At 37.1% G+C, this 12,405-nt stretch overlaps 1 protein-coding gene across 1 annotated transcript; it reads left to right on the top strand.

Annotated features, from left to right (window-relative positions):
• Positions 1-1,222: 1,222 nt before the first annotated feature.
• On the top strand, positions 1,223-11,077 carry LOC128194400 (uncharacterized; the record flags this gene model as incomplete). Its single annotated transcript, XM_052869988.1, has 7 exons — positions 1,223-1,249; positions 1,377-1,459; positions 7,267-8,242; positions 8,573-8,834; positions 9,288-9,913; positions 10,040-10,800; positions 10,957-11,077. Coding segments are annotated over exons 1-7 (2,856 nt in total), but the record flags the coding sequence as incomplete, so codon positions are not given.
• Positions 11,078-12,405: the final 1,328 nt, after the last annotated feature.

The raw sequence follows: 12,405 nt of genomic DNA, 5'->3' as shown, positions 1-12,405 counted from the left end.
TTCAGCTTGGTTCGTCCTCGAACCACACCGTACTGGGAGAGGCTAGGCTCTGATACCACTTGTAATTGTTAGATGGCTACACCACATGTGACCCTAACCTAATTGTACACCGAGATTCATGTCTTGCATCTTCTCTATCAACTCTACTCTTTGATCATCAGGGTTGCCATCTGAAAATTACGAGTGGTTTCTTGGAGAAAGTGAAGATAGAAGAAGAAACTGATTTGGAGCTACAACGAATTGTAGAGTTGTTGGGAACTGATCAAGCCAAAGACTTTTCTTTGTGCAAGAAGGGTATTCCTCTTTTCGAGGAAAAATGTGTGCCGAAAAAAGCAAGAGTTGCGAAGCTGATACTAGAGGAAGGGCGTAAGAGTAGTCCCAATATACATCTGGGGATGACTAAGATGTATAAGGACTTAAAATAATCTTTCTGGTGTAGCGGAATGAAGAAAAGTGTGGCGGAGTTATAGTAGCTTCTTGTTTGGTATGTCATAAGGCGAAGATTGAACATCAAAGACCAGGTGGAATGTTTTAGCAACTGGATAATCCTAGTGGAAATGGGACAATATCTCGATGGACTTTGTAACTCACGTACTGAGATCATCAAGGGGTCACGATCCCATATGGGTTATAGTTGATCGGTTGACGAAGAGCGCCCACATTTTGTCAGTAAATCAAAGGATGTCGATGGAGAAATTAGCTGAGTTGTACATACGAGAAATTGTAAGATTCCATGGTGTAACAGATAGCATTATATCGGGATCCAAGGTTTTCCTCGAGGTTCTGGCAGAAGTTGTAGGATGCTTTGGGTTCACAGTTGAGGATGAGTTCAACATATCACCCTCAAACAAATGGACAGACTGAAAGAACCATTCAATCTTTGGAGGACTTGTTGAGGGCTTGGGTATTGGATCACCTTGGAGGTTGGAGTGAGATTCTTCCATTAGTGGAGTTCACATACAACCACAACTACCATTCTAGCATCAATATGATGCCTTTTAAAGCTTTGTATGGGCGACGATGTAGAAGTCCTCTGTGTTGGTTTCAAGATGGAAAAGCGGTACTAGTAGGTCTTGAGTTATTGTAATAAACTACTGAGAAGGTGAAGCTGATTCAAGATAGAATGAGAGTAACAGAGAGTAGGCAGAAGTCGTATGCCAATCGGAGAATAAGGCCGCTTGAGTTCAGTAAAAAAGATCATGTGTTTCTACATGTGACACCGATGACAGGTGTGGGTAAGGCTATCAAGGTGAGGAAGATGTCACCTAAGTTTCTCAGTCCTTATGAGATCCTTATGCGGATTGGGCCAATAACGTATGAGATAGCGTTGCCATCACAATTGGAAAACCTGCATAAACGTGTTTCACATGTCTCAGTTGAGGAAATATATTCCAGATCCAACTCATGTGCTAAAGATTGAGGATATACTAGTTCAAGAAGATCTCACGGTCGAAGCTAGGTCAGTCAGGGTCTTGGTATTCAGACGAAGAATCTGAGTGGAAAGGAGATAGGCACGGTGAAGGTATTGTGGAATGTGGGAACACAAGAGATGCTTGGAAGCTTGAAGAATATATGAGGAAAGAATAATCACATCTGTTCGCATAGTAGCCTTAATTTTTGAGGACGAAATTTTTTGGAGTAGGGGAGAATGTAAGAGCCGTATAAATAAAATAATGTTTTAATTTAATTATTTTATTTTGGGATGATAAATAATAAATTATTTGTAAAATGGTGTTGAGAAATATTTAAAGAAGTGAATAAAATAAAATAAATAATTGTTTTAATGTTAATTTACGAAAAGAGTTGAAAGAGTACTTAAATATAATTGTTGCTTTATTATATCAATGGATAGAGTGTGGTCTAGTAGTTGTTGTGTGTGCATGGGAGGGGGTGTGTGTCTGGTCTTAAGTTCAAACTCTCTCAAGGCCAAAAAGATTTTTAATTCTTTTTATTTTCACCTTGGCACATGTAGGACCCACGATGAGGTAAGAAAGAGGAGAATGATCTCCATTGGCCGTGAGAAGTTGTGTGCAACATTATGTTTTGTGTGTATGGCTTTAAAAGTTTTCTTTCTTTTGGTTTTCCTACTTTAATGAAGATAGATAAATCGTCCCTTTAGCATAGGGGTATTCTTTGGCTTTCAAAATGTTGAAAAGGCTTTTAGTGTTGCTTTTATTGCATGGTTTGGTTTGGATGAAAGAGAAATTGTGAATGGCTTGCATGGGTACGCTAATTTACGTGAGGTGTAGAGGTTCTATGTTGTTTTTCATAACTTTGGTTTTAATTGTTGTTTTGCTTAAGTTTTGAGTGAGAGAGTTAATAGTTAAGCTTTGAAAAGTCAAAGGTGAAGAGAGAAGAGTAATTGAGTTATTTGCTTCATTTTTTTATGACTTTTGCTTGGGAACTCTTCTGTATGCATGATCCATAAACTGTGAACGTTGGAAATAGCATTTTGGCCGAGAGTTGGTGGTTCCAAAGAAGGGTTCTTCTTTCCAACCTTTCATTGCAAGTTATAAAATATTTTGGGTATCTTTAATACTCTTAAAACCCCATTTGCACCCATTAAAATTGGTAATTATTAGAGGAATAAAGAGTTAAGAAAAAGGAGACCCAAGGTTAGTTTTACCGTGAGACTTTCGGGTAACCTAAGTAGATAGGGTATGCTTGGGTATATGGTAGGGTTAGTTAGCATTTAAGTGGTGTTATGTAAACCTAGGAAGGAAAAAGACTCTGAAAAACCGTGAGGTAAGTGCTAGTGAAACACCTAACCTTGTTCTTCTAAAAACTAAAGCATTTGTGAGAAAGAGTTGAGCCACCAACGTCTTTTGCACTAGGACCATGAGTTGAAGAAGAACAATGAAGTGTGGAGTGACTTTGGGTTGCAACAAGAAGAGTGAAGTCATTTTCAGTCACTGTTTGGGAACCTTAGAAGTCTTGGGAACTCTTTGAAACTAGAGGTAAGGGGTTTAACTTGGGATATAACATGGTGCATGATGGGTAGAAGGTAACATTATAATGTTGTTGTTTTCTCTCTTTTTGTGTTGATATTAAAGTTAACATGTTGATGTTGTCGGGATTGGGTTGTGAAAGGGGTATACTTTGGGTTGTATCAATTGGTAATTTCGTTTTTGATGTTGTAATGAGTATACTTTGTGGTATACATGTTGGTCTTTCAAAGAGTGTTGTTGTTATGATGAGTATACATGTTTGGGTACCTTAAAATGTTGCTTGTGTATGAAAAAGTGTCATGGTTACACTTAAAATAATGTTTTTATTGTGTGTATCCTGTTTATTATTACCATGTATGAATTATATATATTAAGGGGCACTTATCAACACTCTTGACCAAGAGTGTGGGTAAGAGGGTATTGAGATTTCTCTTTCATTATTGGAAGAAAAAAAAGTGAGTTATGAGAATGAGAGGAGTGAAAGTGATGTTTTGGTGAGTTGGGGTACATAGGGTTGATGAGAATAGTGAAGAAAGAAGAAACTTGGTGTCATGGGTGTAAGAAGTCCTCCATATCACCTGCTTTACATTTTCCTTATTCGTCCAAAATTAGTGATGGAAGACCATCTAAGATGCACATTGGACCTCTTACTAGAGCCATGGCAAAGAGGATTCAAGAGGAAGAAGGACCACATACTATTTTGCTTCTATGGAAGGTTACTTATAAAAATCCTTCTTCTCTTAACTAAAGCATTTATAATTTGTTTTGTAGGAATTAATAAATCTTGGAGACTATGATTGAGCCATCCAAAAAGATAAATCAATAGATCAAGCAAAAGAGCCAAAAAGAGGTGCTTACGGCATGCACCAACATTTTCCACGTGAAATGGGCTGATGTGGAAGGAAGCACACACCTTGCTAGATGAGCTGGAAAGAGGCATGGACTTTGCTTGATCAAAATAAATCTGAATCATTTGAATTTAGGAGGGAATTAGAATTAGAAATTAGGCTCCTCTTCACCTATAAATAAGAGGGCCTTTTCCTTGTATTGATTCACTTTTGAGCTTAATGATATGCTGCAGAAATTGTTTTCCAGCTTTTGTGCTCTTAAGTCACCTTTGAATTACTACTTCTCCTCCTTTCCTCAAGCTTCCTTCCTCTGTAGGAAGGCCCTCTGAGCTGTGAGGCTTCACCCATACACCTTTCCTCCATTAAAACATCTCAAACACTGCATCATTTCATCCATCCGCTGCACCATTATTCATTATTGGTTTCCTCTGGTTTGGAACCTCTTCCTCCACGTTTCCAGCTGGGAATTGGTCTCCATCAAGTGGTATCAGAGCTTAGGTCATCCACGCACCAAGAGCTAAGCTATTCCTCCATCTTTGCACTCCAATTCTACATTCTGTTGTGACCTCTGTTCCAGCTTTCCAGTTCTGTTTTAAGTACTTTTGTTTCTGTTTTGTGCTTTTTCCAGTTATTAATTTCGTGTTTCCTGTGCATTATTTGTGTTTCCAGTAGTCATACATGTTTGTTACTCATTTTAAACGGTGAATCATTCTTGTTTATGTCTCTTCCAGCTTTATTTTTCAATTCCAGTTATGTTTTAGTCTTGTGCAGTCCATATTTGCAGTTTTAATTCTGTTTCACTTTGGTTTTCTGTTCTGCTGGGTTTCATTTTGATTTATTTGAGTTAGAGTGCTGGAAAAGCTTTAAATCAACCAAATAAGGCAATGAGAACATGTTCTAGCCTTGGTGATGGAAGCAAAAGCACTAGAAACTAATTCTGGTTTCAAATCTGCTCAAGAAATTCAAATCTGGTTTTAAAATTTGAAATCTGTTTCAACTGATTTTATTTGATTCTGTTGCCTGGTAAAAATTTGTTTGCTGTTATTGGAAGTGGCTAAAGGTGTGGCAGACCATTAAAAGCAAGGAAATGCATCTAGCATAGCTTGGTTGCCTTAAAAACCAGTAGCCTTTGCTGTCCAGTTTGTTTTGTTTTTCTGTTCTAGCTTTTCACCGTGCTACCATTCTTTGCTTAGTCCAGTTTGAGTTTATTCATACTAAGCACTTTAATCCTAGCTTAGTTCAGTGTAATAACATTCTCTAGAGTCATTGCGTGTGCTGTCCAGCCTTATATCCACAAGGTTCTTAATTCTGGTGCTGTTTTGGTGGGAATTTGCTGCATAAATAGGCTATAGCAAGGGTGAATTGTTGAGTCTTTCTATTTCTGTGCATTTAAAACATTTGAGCAAGTTTAAATTGTCATTCCAAAGTTGTTTGCACTGTTCATTTGGTCATTTTCTAGCCTATATGCAGATTTGCTTTTTAAACCTTAAAATTGCCTTTAAAATGGAAGTGCACCAGTGAATTCACATTGCAATCTGTTTTCTAGCTGTTTCAATGTTTAAACATCTTTAAAATGATGATACAAAGTTGTTTGATGCATCAATTGAACTGCTGAATCACTTCCAATCAATTTTGGGTTTAAAACCACCATTTCAAGCCACTTTTTCTGGTGCAGAAATCATTTTCCAGCAACTGTTTTGGTCATTCTTGTTCAAATTCATTTCTGGATTGTAGTAAGAGCTGGTTCATTACTTTAAATTGAAAATAAATGATCAAAATAAGTCAGAGCAAGTGTTAAAAAGCCTGTGGAATCGTGCAATCCAGTTTTTGGCAGTTAAAAACCCCAAAACACCAAATCTGGTTTTCATTGGGGCATTTTAACAAACACTTTGGTAAAATATCAAACAGTTTGGTCTGGATGAGTTTGTGATCTGCTATTTCTGTTTTTGTTGCTTTCTTAATCTGTTCTAGTACCATTATTAGGTTCCTTTTGAGTGCTTTCTGTTATTCCATCCCTGTTCCCATTTGATTTCCCATTCTTGGCTTCCAAATTGTCAAACATTCAAAACAAAATCTGGTTTGAAATTCTGGTGCAGTTTGCTAATTCTGTTTGGTGTGTTTGACTGGAATCTTGAGGTGCTGTGGTAACTATTGTGAGACATCCAGAAGCAGAAACCTTTCCCTACTGAGGCACCATATTAGGAAGTGAAAAGGGGGCTGAAGTGGGAACAAAAAGGGAGCTTTTGAGCAGCTGCAACTCTGCTGTTCCATACACCAGAAAAGCTTGAAGTGCAACCTGTTTTGGAGTAGCAATCTGCAGCAGCAAGAGAGTGAAGCTTACATTAGTTTTAGGCCTTCTTTTAAGTTTGTTTACACCACATATCACGGAACCTTTGTTGTTTAAAGTTGATTTTCATTTATTGGCTAAGTGACTTGGGAAAATGCTATTGAAGCAATTCCAAGATCACATTTAAACATTGTAATAGTGCAATTTCGTTTTCTTAGTGTGGAAGTGTGTCAAGGGGCTCCAAGTGTCACTTGCACTTTCACTTAGGGCCGTCTAGCATTTACATTCTTGCATCTTTATTGCTTTCTTTAATTTCTTGCTTAATCTTTTTGTTTGTTTTTAAGTCTCCGTGGTATATAGGATTGCATAGCATTTAGTCAACCTTTCTTTGGTTTTAGGTTCATTTCATAACATTTGAAAAGAATTTGAAGAATTTCTACTTAGAAACTAAGGTAAAAGATAACTCTAAGGAAACTCTGGCTAAGGAAGAACTTGGTTTCTAAGCTTGTCCATTTGTGACTCACCTCTTCTTCCTGGGAGCTACTTAGAAACATCTTTTGCCTCTAGAATCTCTTTAGAAATTTTTCACCAAAAACAAAGAAAGCTTGTGAAAATCTTTTCACTCATTACTTGTCAAATATTTTGAAAACTTTGTGAAAACCTTTGTTTCTTTGACAAGAATGAGTCAATCAAGTGTGCAAGGAAGTTTGAAACCCAATAGTGAAATGTCTTTAAGGGAAGAATTTGAGCAAAGATTTGAACAAAGGGATAAAGAGATTAGTGAGCTCAAAGATATGATTAGTCAACTTTTGATTAATCAAGATAAAAAGAAAGAGAGGTCTTCCCATAGGAGAAGAGAAGAATCATCATCTTCTCCAAGTGAAATTGAGCAAAATAGTAGTCATCACAATGATGACCACTACCAAATGCCTCCTAGAAGACAACAGAGAGTTAGAGAGCATTACCCAAGAGAGCCTAAGATTGATCTTCCTTCCTTCCATGGAAAAGATGATGTAGAAGAATACCTAGAGTGGGAAATGAAAGTTGAGCAATTGTTTGAGTGCCACCAAATAGATGATGAAAGGAGAGTCACCATGGCTTCTCTAAGCTTTCAAGGTTATGCCTTAATTTGGTGGACAGCGTTAGTTAAGGACCATAGGCTAAGACACTTACCTCCCATTAGGTATTGGAATGAAATGAGAGCTGCCCTGAGGAGGAGGCATGTACCAGCCTACTATGATAGGGAGATAATGGATAAACTCCATAAACTCCAACAAAGGAACATGAGTGTTGAGGAATATAGACAAAAAATGGAATTACTCATGTTGAGGGCTGGGATAAGAGAGGAACCAAGAATCACAATTGCTAGGTTCCAAAGTGGACTCAACTATGACATAAGAGATAGGGTTGAACTTATACCCTACAATGATCTCAATGAGTTAGTCCAACTTTGTGTGAGGGTAGAGCAGCAACTCAAAAGAAAAAGCTCTACTAAGAAAGATTACCCTCATAGTTACAAGAAAGAATATAGGAGGGAGGGTAGTCTAATTAAGCCAAGATATGAAGAATCTAGAGAGAGGGAGAAAGGGAAAGAAAAAGCCAAAGAACCTCCAAAAGATAATAAAAGAAAGGAAACCAAATGCTTTAAATGTGGGGAAAGAGGGCACTATTCATCTGAGTGTCGAAATAGAAGGTCAACTTACATTCTTGAACATGAGAGTGAAAGTGAGGGTTCTTCATATAGTGAGTCTGAGACATCCACTTCTGAAGAAGAAGAAGCTTTACCTTGTGATGGTGACTTACTTATGGTAAGGAGACTCCTGGAAAGTAAACATGTCGAATTAGAACAGTCACAAAGAGAGAACCTATTCCACACAAGATGCAAAGTTTTAGAAAAGACATGTTCAATGATAGTGGATAGTGGCTCTTGTTGCAACTGTTGTAGTTCTAGAATGGTAGAAAAGCTTGGCTTAACCACTACTTCTCATCCTAAACCTTACAAACTTCAATGGATCAAAGAGGATGATGGAATAGTAGTTAAAGAACAAGTAAGTGTTCCTATTTCCATTGGCAAATATGAAGATCAAATTGTTTGTGATATAGTACCAATGGAAGCTGGACACATATTACTTGGAAGACCTTGGCAATATGATAAACAAGCTTTACATGATGGAGTCACCAACAAAATCACCATTCAACACAAAGGAAAGAAAATTATTTTGTGTCCTCTTACACCTTCACAAGTAAGAGAGGACCAAATAATTCTTAAGAAGAAGTTGGATGGAGAAAAGAAAAAAGAAACTAAGAAAGAAAGAAAGAATTTGGTAACCCATGCCTCAGCCCATGAAGTTGTCCAACCTCAAACCTTGAATATTTCCAAAAATCTTTTTCTTGGACAACCTCATTTCCTTCTTTATTGCAAAGAGGCATTTGTTTCAATCACTCATGAACTTGGTTCTCTACCAAAGGGGTTGCAAAAACTTTTAAAGGAATTTGATGATATATTTCCCAAAGAGGTACCAAGTGGATTACCACCTTTGAGGGGAATAGAACATCAAATAGATTTGGTGCCTGGGGCAAGCCTACCCAATAGGCCAGCCTATAGAACCAACCCTATGGAAACAAAAGAAATAGAGAAACAAGTTAATGACTTGTTGAACAAAGGGTGGATCCAAAAGAGTTTAAGTCCCTGTGTTGTGCCTGTGTTGTTGGTCCCTAAAAAGGATGGGTCTTGGAGAATGTGTACAGATTGTAGGGCCATCAACAACATAACTGTCAAGTATAGGCATCCCATTCCTAGGCTAGATGACATGTTGGATGAATTACATGGAGCAAATCTCTTCACCAAAATTGATCTTAAAAGTGGATACCATCAGATAAGAATTCATGAAGGAGATGAATGGAAAACTGCTTTCAAGACCAAGTTTGGTTTGTATGAATGGTTAGTCATGCCCTTTGGCTTGACCAATGCTCCAAGTACATTCATGAGATTAATGAATCATGTGCTTAGGGAATGCATAGGCAGATTTGTAGTGGTCTACTTTGATGATATCCTAGTCTATAGTCAAGGCCTTCAAGAACATCTTAACCATGTCAGAAAAGTCTTGCTTCTTCTTAGAGAACATCATCTCTTTGCCAACTTTGACAAATGTACTTTTTGTCAAGAAAGTGTGATTTTCCTTGGATTCAAAATGGGAAAAGAAGGTGTACATGTTGATCCAGAGAAGATCAAGGCTATACAAGAATGGCCAACCCCTAAAAATGTAGGAGAGGTGAGAAGTTTTCATGGGTTAGCAAGTTTTTATAGAAGATTTGTGAAAGACTTCTCCACCATAGCTTCTCCTTTAAATGAGCTAGTCAAGAAAGATATGCCTTTTATTTGGGGTGATAAGCAAGAGTTGTCTTTTGAGACTTTGAAACACAAGTTAACACATGCACCTATTCTAGTTTTGCCTGATTTTTCCAAAGCCTTTGAACTAGAATGTGATGCATCTGGGGTAGGATTAGGAGCTGTTTTAATACAAGGAGGACATCCCGTAGCTTACTTTAGTGAAAAACTTAGGGGGCCTACCTTAAACTATCCTACCTATGACAAAGAGTTGTATGCCCTCATTAGAGCTTTGAAAACTTGGGAGCATTACTTGGTAACTAGAGAATTCATCATACACACTGACCATGAATCTCTCAAGTACATTAAAGGGCAAGCAAAGCTAAACAAAAGACATGCAAAGTGGGTGGAATATCTTGAGCAATTTCCCTATGTCATCAAACACAAAAAGGGGAGTACTAATGTTGTTGCAGATGCTTTATCTAGAAGACATGCATTATTAGTAACCCTAGGATCCCAAATATTAGGATTTGATGACATAAAAGAGTTATATGAAAATGATGAAACATTTGCATCCACTTATTCATCATGTATTAAGAAGCCTTTTGATGGATTCTATCTTTCTGAGGGGTATCTTTTTAATAAAGGAAAACTTTGTATACCCCAAGGATCCATTAGAAAACTTCTTATCAAAGAGAGTCATGGAGGAGGACTCATGGGCCATCATGGAGTTGATAAAACTCTAAACATTTTGAAAAGTAAATTTTATTGGCCACACATGAGAATAGATGTTCAAAGGCATTGTTCTAAATGTATAGCTTGTTTACAAGCTAAGTCCAAAATTATGCCTCATGGACTCTATACACCTCTTCCTATAGCTAATACCCCTTGGGAGGACATAAGCATGGACTTTGTCTTAGGATTGCCAAGAACTCAAAGGGGGTATGATTCTATATTTGTGGTAGTAGATCGTTTTAGTAAAATGGCTCATTTTATACCCTGCCACAAAGTAGATGATGCTAGCTATATTTCTAGGCTCTTCTTTAAAGAAATAGTGAGATTGCATGGCTTACCCAAAACTATAGTGTCTGATAGAGATGTGAAGTTTCTAAGCCATTTTTGGAAAACTTTATGGGAAAAGCTTGGAACTAAACTTCTATTTTCTACTACATGTCACCCACAAACTGATGGGCAAACTGAAGTAGTAAATAGATCTTTATCTACATTATTAAGGGTAATATTAAGAGGAAATAACAAATCTTGGGATGAACATCTACCTCATATTGAATTTGCTTATAATAGAGTAGTCCACAAGACTACTAATCTTTCTCCTTTTGAGGTTGTTTATGGTTTTAACCCTATCACACCTCTTGATTTACTACCTCTTCCAGAATCATCTTCTTTTCTTCATAAAGAAGGTGCTTCTAAAGCAGAGTTTATCAAGAAGTTACATGAGAAAATTAAAATCCAAATTGAAAAACAAACTCAAAAATATGCAGAATACAACAACAAAGGGAGAAAGAAAATAGTTTTTGAAAAAGGAGACCTAGTTTGGCTTCATTTGAGAAAGGAAAGATTTCCCTCTCAAAGGAAATCCAAACTTAGTCCAAGAGGAGATGGTCCATTCAAGGTGGTCAAAAGGATAAATGATAATGCATACATATTAGACCTTCCTGAAAGTTATGGTGTCAGTCCTACTTTTAACATCTGCGATTTAATTCCTTTCACAGGAGATGATCAACAGGATGAAGCAGATCTGAGGACAGATCTTTTTCAAGCGGGAGGGTCTGATGGAAGACCATCTAAGATGCACATTGGACCTCTTACTAGAGCCATGGCAAAGAGGATTCAAGAGGAAGAAGGACCACATACTATTTTGCTTCTATGGAAGGTTACTTATAAAAATCCTTCTTCTCTTAACTAAAGCATTTATAATTTGTTTTGTAGGAATTAATAAATCTTGGAGACTATGATTGAGCCATCCAAAAAGATAAATCAATAGATCAAGCAAAAGAGCCAAAAAGAGGTGCTTACGGCATGCACCAACATTTTCCACGTGAAATGGGCTGATGTGGAAGGAAGCACACACCTTGCTAGATGAGCTGGAAAGAGGCATGGACTTTGCTTGATCAAAATAAATCTGAATCATTTGAATTTAGGAGGGAATTAGAATTAGAAATTAGGCTCCTCTTCACCTATAAATAAGAGGGCCTTTTCCTTGTATTGATTCACTTTTGAGCTTAATGATATGCTGCAGAAATTGTTTTCCAGCTTTTATGCTCTTAAGTCACCTTTGAATTACTACTTCTCCTCCTTTCCTCAAGCTTCCTTCCTCTGTAGGAAGGCCCTCTGAGCTGTGAGGCTTCACCCATACACCTTTCCTCCATTAAAACATCTCAAACACTGCATCATTTCACCCATACACCCATGCATTCATATTTAGTTTTCAGTATTTTGCATTTAAAATTTACAAGAATTGGTTCTACAAGTCTTAGATAATCAATAAATCACATAATTGTCTAGGTCGTGAGTCCTTTGGGAGAACGATACTTGGTCTTACCAGTTTTATTACTTGATACGATTCGGTTACACTTGCTGAGGGTTAAACAAGTTTTTTGGCGCCGTTGCCGGGGACTCGTGGTTTAACTAGTTTATTTGTGTGATTTTTGATTAACTTTGACTTCATTTGTATATTTTTATATTTTTATATTTTTGATTTATCTTTTTATTTTTGTTTTTATCATTAAGTTTATCTTTTTGTTTTCGTTTTTATCTTTTTGTATTTCTAATTTTATCTATTTTATCTTTCTATCTTCTATCCTTTTCTTTATCTTCTCTATGTTTTTGTGCTAACAATTGTTTCTAAGAACTTGTCTTTTTGTGTATGCAGGAAGCAATTCGGACAAGAAGTAAGAAAAGTTCAGAACCTCTTCTTGAAGGCTTGGACCAGAGTAGACGGAGGAGAAGAATCCATACATCTAGAGAACTATTCCC

The sequence above is a fragment of the Vigna angularis genome, chromosome 10, assembly GCF_016808095.1.
Source record: "Vigna angularis cultivar LongXiaoDou No.4 chromosome 10, ASM1680809v1, whole genome shotgun sequence".
NCBI lineage: Eukaryota > Viridiplantae > Streptophyta > Magnoliopsida > Fabales > Fabaceae > Vigna > Vigna angularis.
Note: the sequence above shows the minus strand (reverse complement) of the source record. Positions and strands in the feature narration are given on the sequence as shown.